This window comes from Alligator sinensis, unplaced genomic scaffold (genome assembly GCF_000455745.1).
Source record: "Alligator sinensis unplaced genomic scaffold, ASM45574v1 scaffold87_1, whole genome shotgun sequence".
Taxonomy (NCBI): Eukaryota; Metazoa; Chordata; order Crocodylia; family Alligatoridae; genus Alligator; species Alligator sinensis.
In genome coordinates this window covers 2351177-2371486 of record NW_005841929.1, presented here as the reverse complement: position 1 = coordinate 2371486, position 20310 = coordinate 2351177, and the positions used below count along the sequence as shown (strand labels likewise).

The 20310-nt window shown below is 47.4% G+C and overlaps 1 protein-coding gene across 1 annotated transcript in view; it reads right to left on the bottom strand.

The window, feature by feature from the left end:
* CACNA2D4 (calcium voltage-gated channel auxiliary subunit alpha2delta 4) overlaps window positions 1-20310 on the bottom strand; it is a 185464-nt gene that overhangs the window by 95127 nt on the left and 70027 nt on the right. The window contains exons 18-22 of the mRNA XM_025198807.1: window positions 18912-18998; window positions 9295-9366; window positions 6059-6120; window positions 5038-5105; window positions 4819-4864 (exon numbers count right to left, since the gene is read on the bottom strand). Coding sequence (XP_025054592.1) covers window positions 4819-4864; window positions 5038-5105; window positions 6059-6120; window positions 9295-9366; window positions 18912-18998 — 335 coding nt within the window. The remainder of the gene's footprint in view (window positions 1-4818; window positions 4865-5037; window positions 5106-6058; window positions 6121-9294; window positions 9367-18911; window positions 18999-20310) is intronic.

Below are 20310 nucleotides of genomic sequence, written 5' to 3'. Positions count from 1 at the left end.
TGGCGATGCCCTCCTTAGCCAGGTGATCCCCGTAGTGAGGGAACTTCAGAGTCAAATGGAGAGCTTCCAGGGGATCAGTGTTCCTGGCTGGGGCAAGCTGCTGTCACCAGATGTGCAGGCACTGGTGAGGTGGATCAAGGAGGGCATCAGGAAATGACTTGATCCCTTGCAGTCCAGTACAGTCCATGTGCTGGCCGCCATGTGTGACCCGAGGGTGAAGGGAAGTATATGCAGCGGCTAAACCCTGAATCAGTGAACGGAGGTGCTGGTGAGGAGAGTCAGGGAGGCAGAATGGCGGAGGAGGGGGGGACTTGGAAGAGGGGGATCCACTATCCTGTGCTAGCACACCATCCACCAGTCAGTCTCCTCCTTCATCACAGGCGCTGCCAATGTGGGCCAAGGGCATGGCTTCTATGGTGGGGTCCAGAGCCATCAGACCCCACCATCAGGCAGGTGGTGCTCAGGCCTTGGTGGCTGCCTATCTTGCTGAGGATGTGGAAGTGCTGCTGTGAGACCCCTTGGCCTACTGGGCAAGCCACAGCCAGATGTGGCCAGATCTGGCCATGGTTGCCCATGAGCACCTGTCCTGTCCATAGACCAGTGTTCCGACTGAGAGGGTGTTCAGCATCACTGGGGATGTAGTGACACCCCACCACACCTGCTTGTATCCTGGTTTGGTCTAGCAGCTGGTGTTCTTGAAGGTGAACCTCCCACTACTGGGGTTCCCCAAGCTCCACGTGCAGACGGAGTGAATGCTACCCTCCTTACTCCATCTGCACCTATTTCCTTTTTTTCATTTTTTAAAAACCAGTTAATGCCCCACTTTCAGCTGGAGGGGGCACTCACTGTATCACCAGCCAGCAGGGGAAGAACATGTCCCTGCTGAGATCGCTCCCATGCCAGGACGAACTTGGAGGTATGGACTGGGGCTATGGGGAAGGAGGAGGTCCCAGGTCCTGGGCATGACCCGTAAAACTGTACCCTGCCAGGGTAGGGAGGCCTGGTGGGATTGCTGGCAGCGTGGCAACCCCGTAAATGCCAGGGCCAATGATCCCTTGCTGAAAGGTGGGTGGGAGATGCCATAGACTTCAGCTAACGCACGCACGCATACAGTCCTGGCTGGGGAAAGCCCAGACCTGTCACATCTTTGATAGGGCTGAAGCACCTGCAGTTGGTGTGTCTGCTGGTCCTGGATGGAAGGAATAGTAAAGAAGCCAGAGGCCGGCCTGACACACAATGCAGGCAAGAAAGCCAATCAGTGAAAATGGAAATGGAGGCATCAGGGGGTGAGGGGCAGGCTGGGGTGTGGGGGGGAGGGGAACGTAGCAGCACAGGTAAAAGTGCAGAGGTACCTGGGGAGTCAAGATGTCTGGCAGGTTGCAGTGTGTCAGAATTCCACTGTCTAATCTATATTGAGTCCGTGAGTTTCTGTACCTAGGAGGCTGATGAAGTGAAGTTCATAGGCCTGGTTGTGAAAAGTGGTTTGTAAATTGTTCCCTCTCAGGATCAGGCCTGAGAGACTAGAGACAGAGTGCTTTTTTGGTGAGGAATGTGCCCCCACAGGTAGTTGGGTATTGTTATCTTTGATAGATTCTGGTGTGCAGTTTGTGGGGGTATTGGAGATAGTTGGCAGGTTATGTGTTTTGAGCTCTAGGCAGTTGGCTTCAGTTCTGGTGATGAGGTTTGGTGCTTGTTTGAATTTACAAACCACTTTTCAGAGCTGGGCCTATGAACTGCACTTCATCAGCCTCCTAGGTACTAGGTACAGAAACTCATGGACTCAATATAGACAGTGGAATTCTGACACACTGCGACCTGCCAGACATCTGACTCCCCAGGTACGTCTGCACTTTTACCTGTGCTGCTACATTCCCCTTCCCCCTACCCCTCTCCCAACCTGTCTCTCACCCCCTGACTCCTCCGTTTACATTTTTACTGACTAGCTTTTTTGCCTGCATTGCGTGCCAGGCCAGTCTCTGGCTTCTTTACTATTCCTTCCATCCAGGACCAGCAGACACACCAACTGCAGGTGCTTCTTCAGCCTGACAAAGGGTTTTTCAACCCGAAAGCTTGATAAAATAAATTTCTCTAACTATACAGTTGGCCTACTTAAAATACACCAGATTGTCTTACCTGTTGTCCTGTAAAGTGGTGGACTGGACTGAGGCTATAGGGGAGGAGGAAGCCTCATTGGGGAACACTACTGTGTTGTGTAGAGGCCCCAGCACCAGTGAGAGCACACCTTAATACACACAGTGTCACTCACCCATGTCACGAGTTTTGCCTGTCAGCAGCCAGAGGTGCAAGGCCTCAGAAGCCAGAACTCCCTACACCTATCTCCTTGAAAGCTGGCAGGCTTCATGGCCACAGCAAGGACTAGCAGGCCTGCAGTTTTCACCGCTTTGTGCTCTAACACAGACAGTCGCACAAGCACCCATGTCACAAGTTTTGCCTGTCAGCAGTCAGAAGTGCAGGGCCCCAGAACCCCCTGCACCTATCTCCTTGAAACTTGGCAAGGTTTGTGGCCTCAGCAGGGGCTACCATGCCTGCAGTTTTCACCCCCCTGTGCCTTAACACACACACAGTGTCACCCATGTCACGAGTTTTGCTTGTCAGCAGCTTGAGGTGCAATTTCCCAGAAACCCCTGCTCCTATCTCCTTGAAACATGGCAGGCTTCTTGGCCTCAGCAAGGGCCACCATCTCTGAAGATTTCACCCCTCTGTGGCTTCATACACACATGTGACACGAGTTTTGCTTGTCAGCAGTTTGAGGTGCAATTTCCCAGAAACCTCTGTACCTATCTCCTTGAAACTTGGCAGGCTTTGTGGCTGCAGCAGGGGCTACCATGCCTGCAGTTTCTCACCCCACTGTGGCTTAACACACACACACACACACACACACGACATGAGTTTTGCTTTCAAGAGTTTGAGGTGCAGTTTCCCAGACCCCTCTCCACCTATTTCCTTGAAATTTAGCAGACTTCATGGCCTCAGAAAGGGCTACCATCCCTGCAAGCTGCATCCAAATCAGGCAAGAAATGACAAAGTTATAGGCTGTTTCTCACTTCCCCATTATAGCCTATGGGCGAAACGTCGAAACAACGAAACTGTTTTGACGAAACAAAATGGACCAGTGGTTTTGAATCGAAACAAAATTCGAAATGAAACACTGTTCCGTCAAAATGTTGAGATGCAAATCAAAACAGAACGATGCCATTTTGCACAGCCCTACTCTACAACTGTCACCAAACAGAAGCGCACAGCTTCAGAGTGCTTAAAAAGGGCCCAATCCCAAGAAAATCCAAAACCTCATTGCATGACAGTTCAGATGAATATGCTCCAAAACAGTGCACATTCTGTAATTTGTGTCTGTGGGTCTCCCAGCCTGTCGCTGTTTTCAGAATGGTTGGAAGAAAGGGAGCAGAGGGAGTTTGGTCTGGGGTTTTTTCAACTTCCACTGAAGGGTGGGGCATGTGAATTGGACCCTAAGGGAGTGGGGATGGGGGGTGGGGAGGAGGTTCCAATCCACCTGTCCCAAACTCCAGCACTGGCTGGGGAACCCCAAGAACGAGCTCCCTCTGCTCCCTTTCCTCCCTCCCCTTCTGAAAACAGGATCAGGCTGGGAGTAGCATTGCTACCGAGACCAGGCTGCAGGCTCGCAGCAAGCGGCTGGAATCCCCAACTCCCAAACCCAACAGCAAACTTGTGATAAGTCCAGGGGATCGTTGCAACTCATAGCGCTTCCTGCAAAGCACTATGAATTGCAGCAGGGAGCTGCTCCTAGACCTTTACATAGCTGCCTGCCTGGAGCACAGCCCACTTCATAGGCAAGCCTGGACCAAGCTGAATCACAATTCATGAGTAAATGCTAAGAATTTATACAGCTGTATATGGACCATTTAGGTACATGAAGTGAAATAGGATTTAGCCCAATAAGCTTCTACAGTGATCTGTATCATGTAAGTGGGAGGGCTGAGGTGACACAGGTATAATGGAAAGGTTTTTTTTCAAGGCTTCTTGCAACAAGTTGCTTTGGTATTGATCCATGTGGGGTTCACACAGCTGAGTTTAACTATGAACTTTAGGTGCACACAAATCCAGAAAGTCAAAATGAAATTTGAAACTGCCAAGTTTTACTTTGTTTCACATCCAAGGCAAGAAAAAACACAGATCACACATACTACTGATGCAAAATCACCAATCAGCTCCAACCTCATTGTATTGTGTCTGGGCTCAGCAAAACATCACATGAACTTCGGTATCTCACTGAATTTAGAACCAGATTTTTTAAATGTGTATGTGCTTAGTCTGACCTTGTACCAAAATGAGCCCTTGCTAAGCTTTCTGTGGCTGAGAGTTCTGGGTGTGATTAGGACCTATGTGAGGAGTTCAGCTAGAAGGGAACGTAAGGTAAATATCAGGTCTTTTCTGACAGTGAAAACCTCAAGACATAGTGTAATTTCCCGCCCCCCCCAAATGTATTGGAAATCTTACTTTTCATTCCATCCAGGAAGAGCACACACCAACTGCTGAAACTTCCTTAGCCTGATGAAGGGTTTTTGAACCCAAAAGCTTGCTTAAAAATTCTTCTCCAACTATTTAAGTTGGTCTAATAAAAGATATCAGATTCAGCCAAAGAACCTTGTCTGCCTTGGAAACCTAAGGAACTTGCAATAAACTGTGAAGGTTCAGTTTTTACTTTGGACAATTCCTGGATAGTACTGCTTTTTCTCAAGGCTTCTGAGGATGGCAGACCAAAGCAGAAAGGCCAGTGAAGTCAACACAAACCACCTCATGAGCAGAATTTCTTCCACTTACCATTCATTAGCTAAGCTCAAGTCTGGCTGCAGCAAGTCATGCAAACCTGAAACCAGAAAACAAATAATAAATCCATTTATCTGTCACTGAGTCAGATAGAGAAAGGCTGGGGTAGGTGGAAAAGGAGAAAGTGAAGCACCAGCCCACCTCTGGGAAGGCAACAACATTCAATGTTGTTTCCTTCCACAGTTCTTCTATAGCTGTTTCAGGTTGACCTACCATCTTCCACCGAAGTGTTCCCCAGCAGGATGTATTCCCCATGCCCTCGGGACAGCACTATTGCCAGACTGCAGGCAAGGAAAAACAGAGAGTTTGTGAACAAAGAAACATGTAGCTCCCAGGTGTCAAAATCTAAAAGCCTCACAGAGAGGCCAAGATCCTCAATAACTTTAGCTCTCTCTTTAGGTATTAAAGCAGAAAGTCCCCCAAAGTAGTAAGTACAGTAGGATAAACAGGACTGCATGACTGGGGGTGCCTATAGATGTGCTTGTTTTTGTTTTAATGAGAACACTCCAGCATCATCTCACCGTCATGCATATTAAGCCCCCGCGCATTTCAAAATGGCTGTGGGGGTGCTTTATCTAAACCTTGTCAAACGAGCTTCAGATAAAGTGTCCTATGGCCATTTTGAAACATAGCAGGGCTTAATATACATGGTGGTGAGCTGTTTTAATTAAAATAGCTGTCCAGGAACTGCTCTAATTAAAACACTGCCCTCCCCCCCACCCCACACCTGAGCACATGTGTAGGCAGCCTGGAGCACCAGCAGAGGGCACAAGAAAGGTAGCTGCCGCTGTCAGCCCAGCTATTAGTGCTGCCACAGCTAGCCCACCTTCTGCCATTGCTGCCACCCAGCACGCAGGCCCTGGTGATTACACCTCTGACTAAGAGCGCCTCAACACCAGCACATGGGAATGAGGAACCCATGTAAAGCTGAGAGAAACTGTTTCATTCAGATATTTGCTTCCATTTTATTACAAGAGTAAAAAGCATTTTTAGAAAGCTTGAAAAGGAAGAACAAGTTCATTTCAGAACAAATAAAAATATTTGATCTACATTTTTTTTCCAACTGGTTTACCAAAAATTTGAAAAAAATGGTTCATTTTGCATCTACTTGAATGATTTTTTGAGGGGGAAGTGCAATACAAGAGAGAGACATCAGTTATTCACACAGGTCTTCCCAGGCATCAGGGCCATGAACAAGAAGCTCCCAGCCCAAGACATACATACACTTGCTTACCTGAAAGGTGTATCTCTGATGTGAGTGAAGAAATAATCATTAGTGAGGAAGATAACTCGTTTCTGGAATAAATAAATAAATGACCAAGAAACTTTTAGAAATGCACTGAGCGGGGTTCAGGCCCACACAATCCTACCATGCCATGACAACAACAGGGATTGGGATGTATGTCCTCAGAGGCAAGTCCAAGTGTCTGACTAACTTCAGAACGATCTGCAATCATAGCCCCAGGGCCCTAGGCTTGCAGTAGAGGGTACAGTGGTCACCAACACCTTAGCTCTAGGATTCCAAGCCACAGTGCAGGAAATGGGAGAAACTTGCTTTCCCCTTCACTGTGTGACTAATGCAGAGATTTCCAAGGATATCAATATTTTTTAGTTTGCACAGAGCCATTCACATTGATTCAAATGCCGCCATGGGCCACAGTGAACCATCTACATCAACTTTCTAGTTTCCCACTGTTACTGCTTGGCTGGGGTTTCAGTGAGGAGGACTTGAGGGTAGGAGAAGGAGGTCTGAAAGAGCCAAAATGTAGACTGCAGGGTGATTAAAGTCGGTCAGAACATGGAATTTCCATCCTGCAGGGAATCCTGACACTTCAGCATTTGGTTTTATCCCAAATTGGGATGCTAAGAAAGGATTAGCAAAATATGGATTTAAATTAAAACATTTTGTTTGATACAAATTTTGTTTGGTTGGGGTTTTTTTTTTTCAAATTGACGTCCAACTTTAAAAAGATATTCAGATGTTACTTTGGAGCATCAACATTTTTCAAAGTTGACCTTCTACTGTGGAAAACTTTGTTTGAACATTTTCAGCCAACTCTAGTACTGATATTCTGAACATTAGGGTGGTTAAAGTCCTACAGGCTGACTTCAAAACAAAACTAGAGGTCTGATTCCACAGCAAGACCTGCCTCTCTGAAGTTCCTGCAGTGGAAAAAAATGTCTTTGAGCACTCTCCTTTCCTGCTGTCTCTATGTGATGAAACAATAATCCTCAGCATACTGGAAATCTGCTCTGCTGTAATGGGTAGAAATTCCTTTCTATAAGCAGGCAGGGAATGAGATGGAGAGAGAGAGAGTCTGTGTGTATATGAGTAAACATAGGAAATATCTGAAGATCCCGTGCGAAGGCCTGCATGTTCCAAACCACTTGGAGTTCCTTCCAAAAACAGCATTGGAAGTGGAGCAAAGCACACAGGACCTGCTCCTATCAGCTCTCCACTGTGTCCTAGACTGAAACACCCAGCAGATGAGTACAGCAGGGGCTATGGTTAGGGAGCTGGGTAAAGAGATACTGGCAGCAGTGCAGCCTGCTTCATTCATGATGACTGTTCATTCCTCCCAGGATCACGTGAGACTGCATGCATGTGCATGTGTACCTCTGTCTGTGTGGCAAAACACTAATCCTCAGTGGGTGTGTCTACATGTTCATTAAAGTGCCATAGTTCCTGTGCATTAAGTTTAGTACTTGGATAACCAAGTATTACATCAATGTGCAGTAACTGGTGCTACTGCACAGTACCCTAATTGTACAGTAGTTTAATATTACTGTGCAGTAGCATATTAGCTACTGCGTACAGTGTTATTAGGCTACTGCACAGTTAGCAGCTTGTGTAGATGTACCCAGCATCCTGGAAATCCATCTAACACTGTAACAGGCATCAAGGGGACTTGAGGCAAACAGTTCATATTACACCCAGCCAGCTGGTTGCATTAGGAGATTTGGAAACTGATGAGAGCTCAGATTGCTCCATGCAAGATTTACAGATTTGGGTTCTCCACCATGTAACTTAGACAGCTGTAGAAGGAAAACTCCTTTTTTTTGCCTATCTCTGGGCACGTCTACACGTGCATTAATACCCTGTAGTTACCATGCATTAAGTTTAGTATCTGTAATAACTCAATGTGCGGTAACCGGTGCTACTGTGCAGTAGCACTAGCACACACTTTTTTAGTGATGCTAATGTGCAGTACATTAATTCTACTGCACATTAGCACAGCAGAATTAGTCTACTGTGCATTTAGCGTCTCATGTAGACACACCCTCTTGGTTTGCCCCTGGCCATTGCTCCTATCACCAGATTCAAACAATGGCTTATGACAGGGAGGTTGTGTGGTTTTGTGGCAGTAAAATACTTCCCTCATGGAAATGTAACAGAGAGTAATGTGGCAGGCAAAGGTTGATATAACTGGAAACTGGAAATGGGTAAGGAAGAAAAGGATAAGAACGGAAAGAAGAAAGAAAACATGTAGAAGGGGTTGAGAAAGAGCATGGGAAAAAGTCAGAAGGTGGAAATGGAGAACAACATTGGAAAAAAATAGGTGGAATTGGGAAAACATGGGGTTAGTGGCAAAGCAAAGTGACATATGGGAATGCATAAACAGAACAGAGAGAAAATGTAGGCAAGGCAAAGAAACAGACCTTTGTGTATTTGTGATGCCCTTAAAAATACTGAACTAAAAAAATTCCTTGGAATGACTCAGAGAAAACTAGATTGTGGGTCTCCGGTAATAGAACAAAGAAAGAGGATAATAGAACCAAGAGCAATAAGCAGCCTAGATTTCTGAAGAATAGATCTTGCCTGACAACCATGATTGCTTTTTAGACAGAATAGCAAAGGTAAGGGATGAAGAGACTAAAGAGCATGCAATATATCTAGATTTACAGAAAGCATTTGTTACAACTCATGAAATTTTATTCCCCAACATTAATTAATATTGGCCAGATAGGATCAGGTTCATATGGAATGAAGACTGAGGGCAGCAGAGTAAACAAAAAAAAAGGATTTTTCATCACATTTCCCAGAATGTTTTAAAAAAAATGTAATAATAAACCTCAAATTTTAACAAAAATAGGAACAAAATATTCATGAAACATTCCCCCTGCTCCCAAAATAGAAATGGCTTTTAACTAGTTCTACTGAATTGCTGTACCTTTTTCATCTCTAAAGTCCTATGCTTTCATGTCTTCTTTTAACTATAGATGATAACCCCTAAAATCTCTGGACCAAGTACTTCTTAAATTTGTCTGGAGAGACTAATGATTTGGGAAGCATCTCTTAATACTTTTTTCTGAACAAGTTAAATATATATTAACTTCTCCCTACCCCAACACACACACACACACACACAGAGCATAACAAGAAAATCCTTACATAACATGCTAAACCTTAGCTCTGTATCCTCCATGGATCCCTGTACCCAGTACTAGAATACGCCCAGCATAACTTACTCCTTTATCTACAGGAACCTTCACATCCATAGAGAGGTATCCAGTTTCTCCACTGATCATAGCTGTTCTCAGCTGTGAAAACAAACAGATTAGCCTTAGTGTTGCTGCCTCAAGGACAGGATTTGGAGTGGTTTATAACTAAGACAGGGAGTCTTCTAAAGAGGAATGGCTGGCTCTTCTATTTAAGGCAGAGGACTTGGAGGCAAGAGAACTGCCAAATTATGGTACAAAATTCAATTTGTGATGGTAGGCAAGTCACCTACTTGCAGTAATTGCACAGAGCTTTAAGATCTTCACAGAGGGGGCTCCCTAGTTCCCCAAACACTAGGTCATTCAGAACAATCCCAAAGCTCCTTCCAAATGTTAAGACTTATCTATAAACTATGTCTACAAACCACTACTGAAACATTACATGGCCGCTTCTGGAGTGAAGCACAGCATGTGAGGCAACATGGACAGGGAGAAAGAGATAACCATATTCAGCTGACACCAAAAGAGGAGTTTCCATAGGCGGGCTGTAATTTCCTAGGGACTTCCCAATACTGCAAGAAGTTCCAGGCGATTTTGAAGTGCTCCTCCTGTGATTTTTCAACCCAGAGGAGGTTCCTGCCGAGAGGGTTTTTTCCTTCTGTTCAGGGGCATACCAATTGCCATATCTGGCTCTTGAACCAAGGCCTGATACCCTATTTTTACCAAAAATACCCCAGAATTTCGTCCTCGATCAATTATAGATGAGTAATATAGCTACATTAATGTATTTATATTGTAAATAGCAATCATATTCATTTGGAAGGACTTCTTTGAGGTGACTTTGCTGGACCTTTTGAAAGGCTCTTGGTTGGACTTTTTGAAGGGTTCTTGGCTGGAGTCTTCTCAGGAGTCTTGGCTGCAGGTTTTTCTGGAGTCTTGTCTGCTTTCTTAAAGAAAGTGTCCAAGGAAGTTTGGACGATGTTCTCCAGGGAGATGAGTGACACAGCAAACTTGGTTGCTGGTGTGGTGTCGCATAGGATCAAGCGTTGTAAAGTTGAAACTGATGTCATAAAGTTGAAACAGGGTGTCAATTTATAAATGTTGCAAGTGCGAAACTTTATAACTTGAAATGCTGTAAGTCGAGGACTGCCTGTACTGTTTACTGGGTAATAAGGAGGGGACTTGAAATTTCTAAAACAAAAACTCTTGTCTTTAATAAGAGAAAGATATACAAGGGTGTTTCGACTGCAGCCAGCCTTCAGGCTTCCAGGAGATTCCTCCAAAATATTCTTCCTTCTCAAACTCAAACTCCTCTCTCTCTCGAAATCCATGCAGCTTGCTACAGTTTGCCTCAACTTGTTGATGATGAGACATCCCTTGCACAAACAGTTGCTGACTTCCTGGAGCTACACCTACACCTAGACAAGGCCTTCACTGCCAGCCCATAAGTACCTGTTGAACCTCATGTTCCTTCAGCTATGATGGTCTTTGAATGAATCTTCTACTCCTTGTGTAATTGTTTTTCAGTGTTACCTTCATTCTGTTAGATGACATCCTGTTCATTTACTATGTAACTTATATTCCTTGTTTGTTCCAACTTTATCAAGCCAGATGATGACTCAGGATCTAAGTCTCCCTGGTGTTAGCTAGGGGTGCCAGGTCAGAGCAGCCCCAGCTGGCGGGGGGTCAGGGGTTCAGCCTGCCAGCCTGGGGCTGCTCCAACATGGCTCAATGTGCTTCAGAGGAACTGGTGCTCCAGTATGAGGATGCTCCAATATGGGGCTAGACAGCAGGCAGCCCCCCACTGAAACACCCTCGTACCCCAGCCAGACCTATCAGTGTCTAGGCCTGCGGTGCTGTGTGCTAAAGAATGCTGCTGCAGTACAGTGCTTAGATTTACAAGTACTAACCTGTGGTGGAATTAATTAGTTTCCTGCAGCAGCTGCACATGTAGATGTTGAGACTTTACTGCAGAGCTAATTAGGTAGCTCCGCAGTAAACATCTCATGTAGATGCGCCCACTGTCATTTAATTTCCACTACTGTCCCAAGTCTTTGGCTGCCTCATAGGACTGTATCTCATGGTAGCTTGGGTCATTCCCTTTAGTCACTGATGGTGGGACAAGCTCACTTGTTCTTAGTGAACTCAAGTCCTTGTTGCCTTTGCTGTAGCCAGCTACCTGCCTAGTCTAGTGTTGTCTGAACAGCTTCTGTGTCATATCTGTCATTCTCTGCGGAGAAGCACAGCCTCAGTTCTCCAGCCATAAGGTTTTAAGCTACCATCTACTCCCTGGGATGGTCCATTGCACACACAGGGATAATTTCCCTCTGGGACTGAATCATTTCAGTTCTGAAGCAGTGCACAGTGTCTGGCCATGGTATGTTAGGTATTCCAGACCTTGTAAAAATTTGCCTTCAATTTTCTGATCATGTTTCATGCCTGAATAACCTCCAGAAGCTGCTTTTCAGAAACTGGATTAGCACTCAAATGTCACCACATAGTTTTCGCCAAATAGTTAAAAGCAAATAGTTTTTCTGTTCTGACCACTTCCTAGGGTTGGGCTGGATTTTTACAAAGCATAATATTCTTGGCACTTTTCCATGAATACCCTCAACCAAGCATTCATGTCTGACCAATGGATACGTTTCCTGGTTCCTCTCAGGCCTACTGTGTCTTCATAAAGTATTATATGGATGTGGGCATATGAACAGTTTACCATGGAGCTGGAGAGGGTGGGGCTTTACTGTGTGCATCAGTGGTTTTGCTGTAATTGTTCAGGTGCACGCTCCTACTTTGGATAAGTGGGAGCTAAACCACAGTAGATTGGCCCTCAAAATGAAAGAGGGATAAGTTACTGCAAGGTTGCTTCTACTTTCGTCAGCATAAGAATATGTACAGGCGCATTAACCGAACAGCAACCAAAGCATGGTAAAACCCCACCTCTCTGTCCCATGGTCCATGGTTTGGATGTCCATACCCTCTCCTCATGATGTCACATATTTGCTGGGATTCCTGCTTTGTCAGTACCCTTTGCATAAACTGTTTGTACGCACACCTCATCTTTCACCTGGCAATAGGAGCTAACCTTCTATGAGACCTGCTTCTTGCCAACTGGCCAACTCTGAAATACTGAAGCCTCATCTTGCTTAGTACTTTTGTTTAACTGTCTGGAGCCTCCCAGTGATGTACAAGTATTTTGGCATGTGGATTATCTCCATCTCCTCCTGTACTATATTCAAGAAGGCATGTCCAGCAGTCAGGAGCTTCCTGGGCAGTGCTTTTTCCTCACCTCATTGTGCTAGAATCTCAATAATATGTGTTGCAGACACTTGGGTGTGTTCAGCAGTAGCTTTTTCATGATGGCTTTCCAGTGGCTTGTGATCAGACTGGAAGCCAGTCTGATCTTGTGCCCAAGGCTGAACTGATCATATCATTCCATTCCAAAGAGCAAAGCCAGTAGCTCCTTTTCTGTTTGAGTACATCTGCTGCCTGTCTGGAGTTGCAGGTTTTGAATCAGTGTTGCTCTAGGTCTCTTCTTGTGGCATTGCACTGCAGTTCTGTCTGCTTTGCAGGATTGCAGTACTTTGGGATTGCTGCCTTGCTCAGGATTTTCTTTACTTTTTCAGATGTCTGCCCTTGAGTCTCTGAACCTACCTACACGCACCACAGGTTGAAATCTGTCTCCAGGGTTCACAGGCGTGCATAGAAGCCCTACTTCTGGACTCCCCTTACATCTACGGTCTGGGCATCTCTTTAATGGTTCTCAGGGCCCAGCTAAAGTTCCTCAAGATGACCATAAGCATCAAATACAGAGAACTCAGTTCCCCTCATTTTCACAGTGCCTGATTCAGGATAACATTCCACTCCTGGCATCTGTTTAGAAATGGTCAAAGCTTGGTGCCCTGCATTGCCTAATCACTGCCAACTTCTCCTACAAATAATAAGAATTTCAGTAGCTACAGTCTTGAAGCATCAGGATCCCTCTAAGGCCTTGTCCACTTTATATCAGAATAATTTTGGGTTCCAGCTGAAGCGCACTGGCATTTGTGCCAGCAGTGCCTGTCCAAGAGGTGAAGCAAAGTTTGCCAGGTTTCTGAACATCTCCTCAAGCTCAATATGACAGAACTGTCTTTACATCACAAGCAAGGGACACCTTTTGCACTGGATAGATCAGGTTGTACACCCTCCATTGCTGGAAATAGGCAGCAACTTATTTTCAATGCCTCTTTAAGTGTTTTGGCTCCATGCAGATCCTCTGCTTACTTAAGGGTTTTCAAGTCAGTACAAGACAGCTGACCTGCCCTGTGTTCGTTTCAGCAGCTGAAATGATGCCTCCTGTTTGTAGGCTTGTCAGTTCCTTCTTCAGTGGCTCTAGCTGGACTGACAATATCTTGCTTTTTACTGGTCTCTTGGGCTGCATGAGTGGGTGTCCATTTAACTTCAGCTTGCTGTTGGACTTGCATGTCTTCTTGAAATACGTCTTTGGAATACTACAAGGGGGGCATGCCTCTTCTCTGACCTCTCTCATGTTAAGAGTACTACATAGTTGCTTGTGCTCAAATTCATAGGGTGCACTGCCCTGCTGCCCAATGTGTTAACTGCTATAGACTTTAAGTGCTATTGTCTATGACATCATGAGTTTCTTATTGACAGCTTACATTTTCCCTGCAGGCGTCAGAATGGTTGTGTTACTACACACTGGAGGCTTGTGACTGAGCCTTAGCAATATAATATTGCTGCCTATCAGTGTTGCTGAGATTAAGCTGCAGCTAGCATTGACTCTGTCACTGATCTTATAGCAGAGGTGAGCAAAATCTGGCCCGCGGGCCGGATCCGGCCTGCCAAGCATGTCCCTCCGGCCCACGGAGCCCCTTAGGCTGTTTCCTTGGGTTCTGGTTGCGAGGCAGCCAATGCTGACCTCAGCCCGACCCAGCTGGCCTCACTCCACCCCGGCTCAGGACACATTTGCAGCTTGAGAGGGGCCGCGGGGGGGCTGGGCCAGAACCTGTGGCACCGTTGAGGGGAAACAGTGTCTGGGCTGGGTTCTGCTTTGCTGCACAGGACTGGAAAGGGCCTTGGCCTGCAGGTAAGCCCAGGAAAGTGGCTGCTGGACAGGCTTTCCCTGTGCTGTGCCACTCAGGCCATGCAGGGTCGGGCTGGGCCAGCACTGGGGAGGGGAAGCAGCAGCTGGGCCACAGCTCCGGCCCAGTCAGCACCAGTGGGGAAAGGTGGTGGTGGAGCCATGTGCTGCTCGGGACAGGATAAGCCCAGCAGGGGCTCAGCTGCATTTTCCCCCCACATGAGCTGGTCAGTCCTGAGCAGCACACAGCTCCACCACCACTTCTGCTGGCTGGTGCAGACCCGGCTGAGCTCGCCTCGTCCCCAGCAGCACCTGGGAAGCTGGCTTCAGCCGCATGCTGCTCCGGATGGGACGGATGCAGCTGAAGTCGGCTCCCTGCATGCTGCTGGGGATGAGAGGAGTCTGGCCAGGTCTGCACCGGCCAGCAGAAGCAGTGGCAGAGCCATGTGCTGCTCGGGACAGGATAAGCCCAGCAGGGGCTCAGCTGCATTTTCCCCCCACATGAGCTGGTCAGTCCTGAGTGGCGCACGGCTCCACCGCTGCTTCTGCTGGATGGTGCAGACCCGGCCAGGTTCCTCCCATCCCCAGAAGCACGTGAGAAGCCAACTTCAGCCACATGCTTCTGGGGACAGGAGGAGCCCAGCTGAGTCTGCACCAGCCAGGAAAGGCAGCATGCAGCTGAATTCGCCTCCTCACGTGCTGCTGCGGACAGGAGGAGCCTCGCTGGGTAAGCACTGGCCAGCAGAAGCAGTGGCGGAGCTGTGTGCCGCTCGGAACTGACTGGTGCAGGCAGGGGGAAAGTACAGCTGAGCCCCTGCTGCTTTGACTGGGCTTGTCCCATCCCAAGTGGCGCATGTTTCCATCGCCACCTTTCCTGGCTGATGCAGACCCGGCCAGGCTCCTCCCGTCCCCAGCAGCAGGTGAGGAGCCGACTTCAGCTGCATGCTGCCTTTCCTGGCCAGTGCAGACCCAGCCGGGACTGTTCCATCTGGAGCAGCATGTGGCTGAAGCCAACCTACCAGGTGCTACTGGGGATGGGGCAAGCCTGACTGGGTTGGCACTGACCAGCAGAAGCGGCAGCAGAGCCTCCTCCTTTTGGGACCAGCTGGCACAGGTAGGGGGAAAGTTCTGGGGGAGGTCTGATGCCCCTGAAACCCCACTGCTGGGGCAGGAGGGTAGAGAGGTGTAACAGGGGGCCTTCTCGGGGCTGATTTCCCAGCGGCCTGCCCACCTGTTTCTGGGCTAACCACCTGCCTTCTTTCCTGCCATGCTTTGTTGTTAATTGTTTAATTGATGTTAACAAAGTGGGAGGCTGCCCATTTCTTGCCCCGATGCCAGGGAGTGCTATCTGCAGCTCCGTTCCTCCCCTACACCACAGCCCAAGCCTCGCAGATGGCATCCAGATGTTATGAATATCACTGGCCCCACACTGGGCCCCATAATCCTACTAGTTGAACCCCACTTAGATCCCTCCATTCATGCGGCCTATTCTGCCTTCATTCCCAGCTGCACAGCTCCCTGAGCTGCTTCCCCCTTATGGGTGTGATACCCCCCCGGGACTTTTGGCTACTAGCCCTGGCCCACGTCCAGGCCAGTTGGAAACCCAGGCCCTCAGCTCTTGGCCGTTCCTCACGGTGGGCCCCCGGCCCTTTCACCCTTCTAGTCCTGGCCCCAGCATTGACCAGTCAGGGGATGTTTAGACAGGTTCTTCAGTCTGTGGCCTCATGCTCTCTTTGGGGTCCACCTTCCAGACCCTACAAGGGGGTAACCCACCCGGTTGTGGGAGCTGGGGTTAAGGCACCCTGACCCACCTTGCACCGGGGTGGTAACTGGCCTGGCATTTCCTGGGGGCTCCCGCACCACTGAGAGCCCCACCAGGCCATCCATTCCAGTCAGGGTGCAGTTTTAGGTCGTACCCAGCAACAAAATACCCTGTTTATATGAACAGCCCTGAATCTAAAATGGGTGCCCTAATCATACACCTGCCGGCTGCTGTCTTCTGGCCCTCAAAGTGGCAGGCACAAACAGTGCCCTACCACAAGGGGTAATAACGCCTTGCTACCTGGTAAATTGTGCAAGGGGAGGGACTTCCAGTGGCAAAGGTCAGGGGTCAGGGATGGGGCTTCCGGTGGCAAGGGTCAGGGGGCAGGACTTCCGGTCCCAAAATGGCAACCAGGGGGTGGGGCAACTGAAGGGGCAGGGCTACCCATGCGACCCTCCACAGCTCGCCAAAACTCATCAAGCAGCCCTCTGCCCAAAATAATTGCCTGCCCCTGTCTTATAGCACAGCTGCAAAAACAGACAGTTAGAAGACTGATAGCCTTCTCTGGTAGATTTGCACTGAGGCCCAAACCCAAGTCTTTAGATGGGAAAGTAACATTTTTTTAAAGTCCCCAAAGCAGGTGAGACTCTCCCCTCCTATCCCCTCCATGCTCAGAGGCTCTCCCCCCACTTCCCCCGCTTTGAACCCTCCCCCCTCACTCCTCCTGTTGCTGCTGCTTTCTATGCTGTCTTGAGCTCAGGGGAAGCTTCAGAGCTTCTCCTTCCCCCTCCAGTCAGGTTCTGCAGGGGCTGGACTCAGTTGCAACAGTAGCAGCAGAAGCAGCAATGGGCAAAGGGTTTCCCCTCACGCCTGCTCCTGGGGAGAGCAGGTACGGTGGGAGAACCCACCTATCACTACTGCTTGAGCTCAGTCCCTATGCAGCCCAGCTGGAGGAAATGACTCAGGAGCTTTCCCTGCCCCCAGGAGCAGCAGGGAAAGCACCAAGGGCAGGGGAGGGAGGGAGGGAAAGGGTGAGGAGGGGATGTGTCTTTGACCAGGGAGGGGAAGAGGGGCAGGATTCTTACCTGGTTTTCAGGATTTTAAAAAGTTCCCAAAGGCTCTCTCTGCCCAGACTTCCTGCACCAGTGGGACCAGTGGGTGGGGGGCAGAGGCTCTAAGTGAGAGGTGCAGCTACCTTTGCAGCAAGGGTGGCTGCTCCCATACCCCCGCTTGCTAGATCCACCCCTGCAGACAGCTACACTCTGCCTGGGATACTCTTCCACCTGGGAAAATAAGGGCTACTTAAGGGCTCTAAAGGTGGAGTTAGATTTGGACTTGAGTCACACTGAGTCATCTTTCTCTTACTGAAGGTCTCTTGTTTTTAGTAACCGTATGTGCTGTTACATTTTACTTTGTGGGGCATCTGCAGTGCTGGGACAAAGAGTAGCTCTACTTCCTTTGCAGAGTTGCCTGTAAGCTGAGCATTTTTCTTTCAGCCTTTTATATAACTTACCTCATTACATTCACTGGGCCATGAAGTCTGCCTGCTCAGGCAGTCCATCTCAGTTCTACTTCTGGGACTCTTTTCTACTGAGTCCATGTATTTGTTCTACACAAGTGGCTCTCATTGTGTTGATCCCCTTCCTGGACAATTTGGTTACCATTGCCATTTGGCTGCATTTCTCAAGTGTTAAATCTGTTTTCCTCAACCATGTCTTCTGTTAGCTGGAATTACTTGTCCCATGAGAAAACCTGTCTCTTTAATGTCTCTATAGCTACAAAAGGATGCCTGTATTTTCAGCTCCGTAATGTGAAGTACTAATTCTCTATTTTGCTATTTGTTTTGGGTAAAATGATTCTACTGTCTCATGCTGTTTGGGGTCATAGGACTCAAACACTCTTCAACTGGCCATTATTTCTGGCTCACTTGCTCTTTATTTCCCTCAAGGAGACAGTAAAAAAAGCTTTGCATTCATGCTTTTATTTTTATCCCTCAGGGTCAGCTATTGCTTCCACTGTTTCCAGGCTTGTGCAAGGTTGTTTTTAATCTGGCAATCCAGCATCCTAGGAGTTAGATCTTCTCTGTGCTGTCTTTTTCCTCCCTGCCACCATTTTGAAGTGCAGGATGCTCAATACATGTGTTGCGGCACCCGCCTCTACCCAGGAGCATGTGTAAATATCTCCCTTGTGATCTAACTTGACTTAACTAATGCAACTCAAGATGATACATCGTGGAGGTGTATTATCTTGTGCTGCATTTAAGTTGACTCTGCTCCACAGATGTGTGTATGCTCTAACAGTTAAGTCAGCTTAACTGCCAGAAAGTTAATACGTGTGTATACTTTCCTGGCTGTGTGATTGCTGCCACCATGTTCCAGGTACTGCATGCTTGTCAAGAACATGAGAGGACTCCATGTTTCTAAAATTAGACTATTAAAGAGAGATATTCAAAGAATTGCTGCAGCTGCAGTGAGCACTCCAGCCGTGTGCACACAGACCAGCTTCCTGGGGTTCACCAAGCTCTTCCTTCCTGCAACATGTGCTCCTGCCTCCACATTCCACGCAGGGACCTAGGCCAGGCAGGATGACATGAAATAAGCAAAATCTTCAGACTAGAAAGAAGAAGACAAGCACTTTGGAACCAAGTGAGAAAAATTTGTGTAGATTCAGCCTTTCCTAGTAATGACCAGCCAATATCAGAAGAAAACAGGAGCTCCTGCAACCTGCTACAGAAATTCCCCCTTTCACCCCAATACCTAGGAAAAAAGAGCCATGAACAGACTCAAATCCATTTCACATACTTACTATTTCATCTTGGTCTTCCCACTCCACTTCAGAGAGATCCACACTATTGTAGTTTGGTTTAGGCTTCAACTTCTTCCCTTCTTTATACTGTGGTTTATAAAAAAGACAGAGCAAATGGTGAGCTAACTTTTCAGGACAACCTTACAGTGAGTCAGCCAGTCAATATTTGATTTATCTAATGTGGAGGTCTTGCTTAATGTTGCCTGACTGACAGGAGGGATTCATCTTACCCCAATGACACTGTATTTCTTACATGTGGCCAGGGCCTAAAGATGTAAGGATTTGTTGTCAGGACATGCCACTGCAAGAGAAAAAAAGCGTAGCAGGAGACTAGATGGGGTTGCTGATAAATGGTATAGGCTGGTTTAGGAGGATGTTCTCTCAGATCAGTGCATGCAGAGAGTGCAGTACAGCTCCCTTGACAAAGGAAAACAGATGTTGGCCACAACTGAAGAACAAACCCATTATAAAAACAATACTAGATCTGTTCTAGTGAAATTTAGGTGTTGTTTTCACTGATAAAAAAGGCATGCATTTACCACTGGGATAAGCTAACACATTAGCTATTCCATTATGAAGGAACATGGGAGGCAAGGCCCTGTAATTTACTGTGAAATAAATTAGGAGAGGTCAGCCACAAGTTGGGAGGCAGAGTGCTGCCTTGGTAGAGACGACCAGCGCCTTGTCTCTACTCAGGATTGTAAAGTGAGGTAACTATTGTATGCTTGCAAAACTCCTGCTTTTATGTCAGTGAAGACAAAGTCTCTATGTAGCACTCACACTTGCACACACAAACTTGTGTAGCACTCACACTTGCACACTCATGCACACATAGATACACTACTCCCATTGCTGTTCACAGACAGACACTCTGGATGGAATTCATCCCTGTGTGCACAGGGACCAGCAAAGGGATGGAAGAGGGTTGGTTTGTGCCTAGACCTCAACCTGGAGCTTCAGGGCTAGCATAGATCCTAAACTGTGCCTGACTGGCCAATACCACTATGGGGTTTGAGGCAACTGAGGAACAGCTGTGAAGTGCAGGACAGCTCTGGCTATATAGTCTTATACCTGAAATGCTGCCTCTTGTTTCTGAGACATACTAGGATACTCACTCTATCAATTATATTTGTAGGGCCCCAGACCTACCGCTAAAAGGCAGCCATTATTTGGGTGCTCTACCTTCTCAGTCTCTAGGTAAGACCATCTTAGTGTGTGTCACTTTTTGGGAAATCAGCAAACTTGTATCCAGCCCTGAAGTCACACATGGACTCTGATATAAATGAACACACAAATACAGAATACGTATGTGGATGTATACCTACACATATATGCACATGCGTGCGTGCACACACACACACACACACACACACACACACACACACACACACACACACTG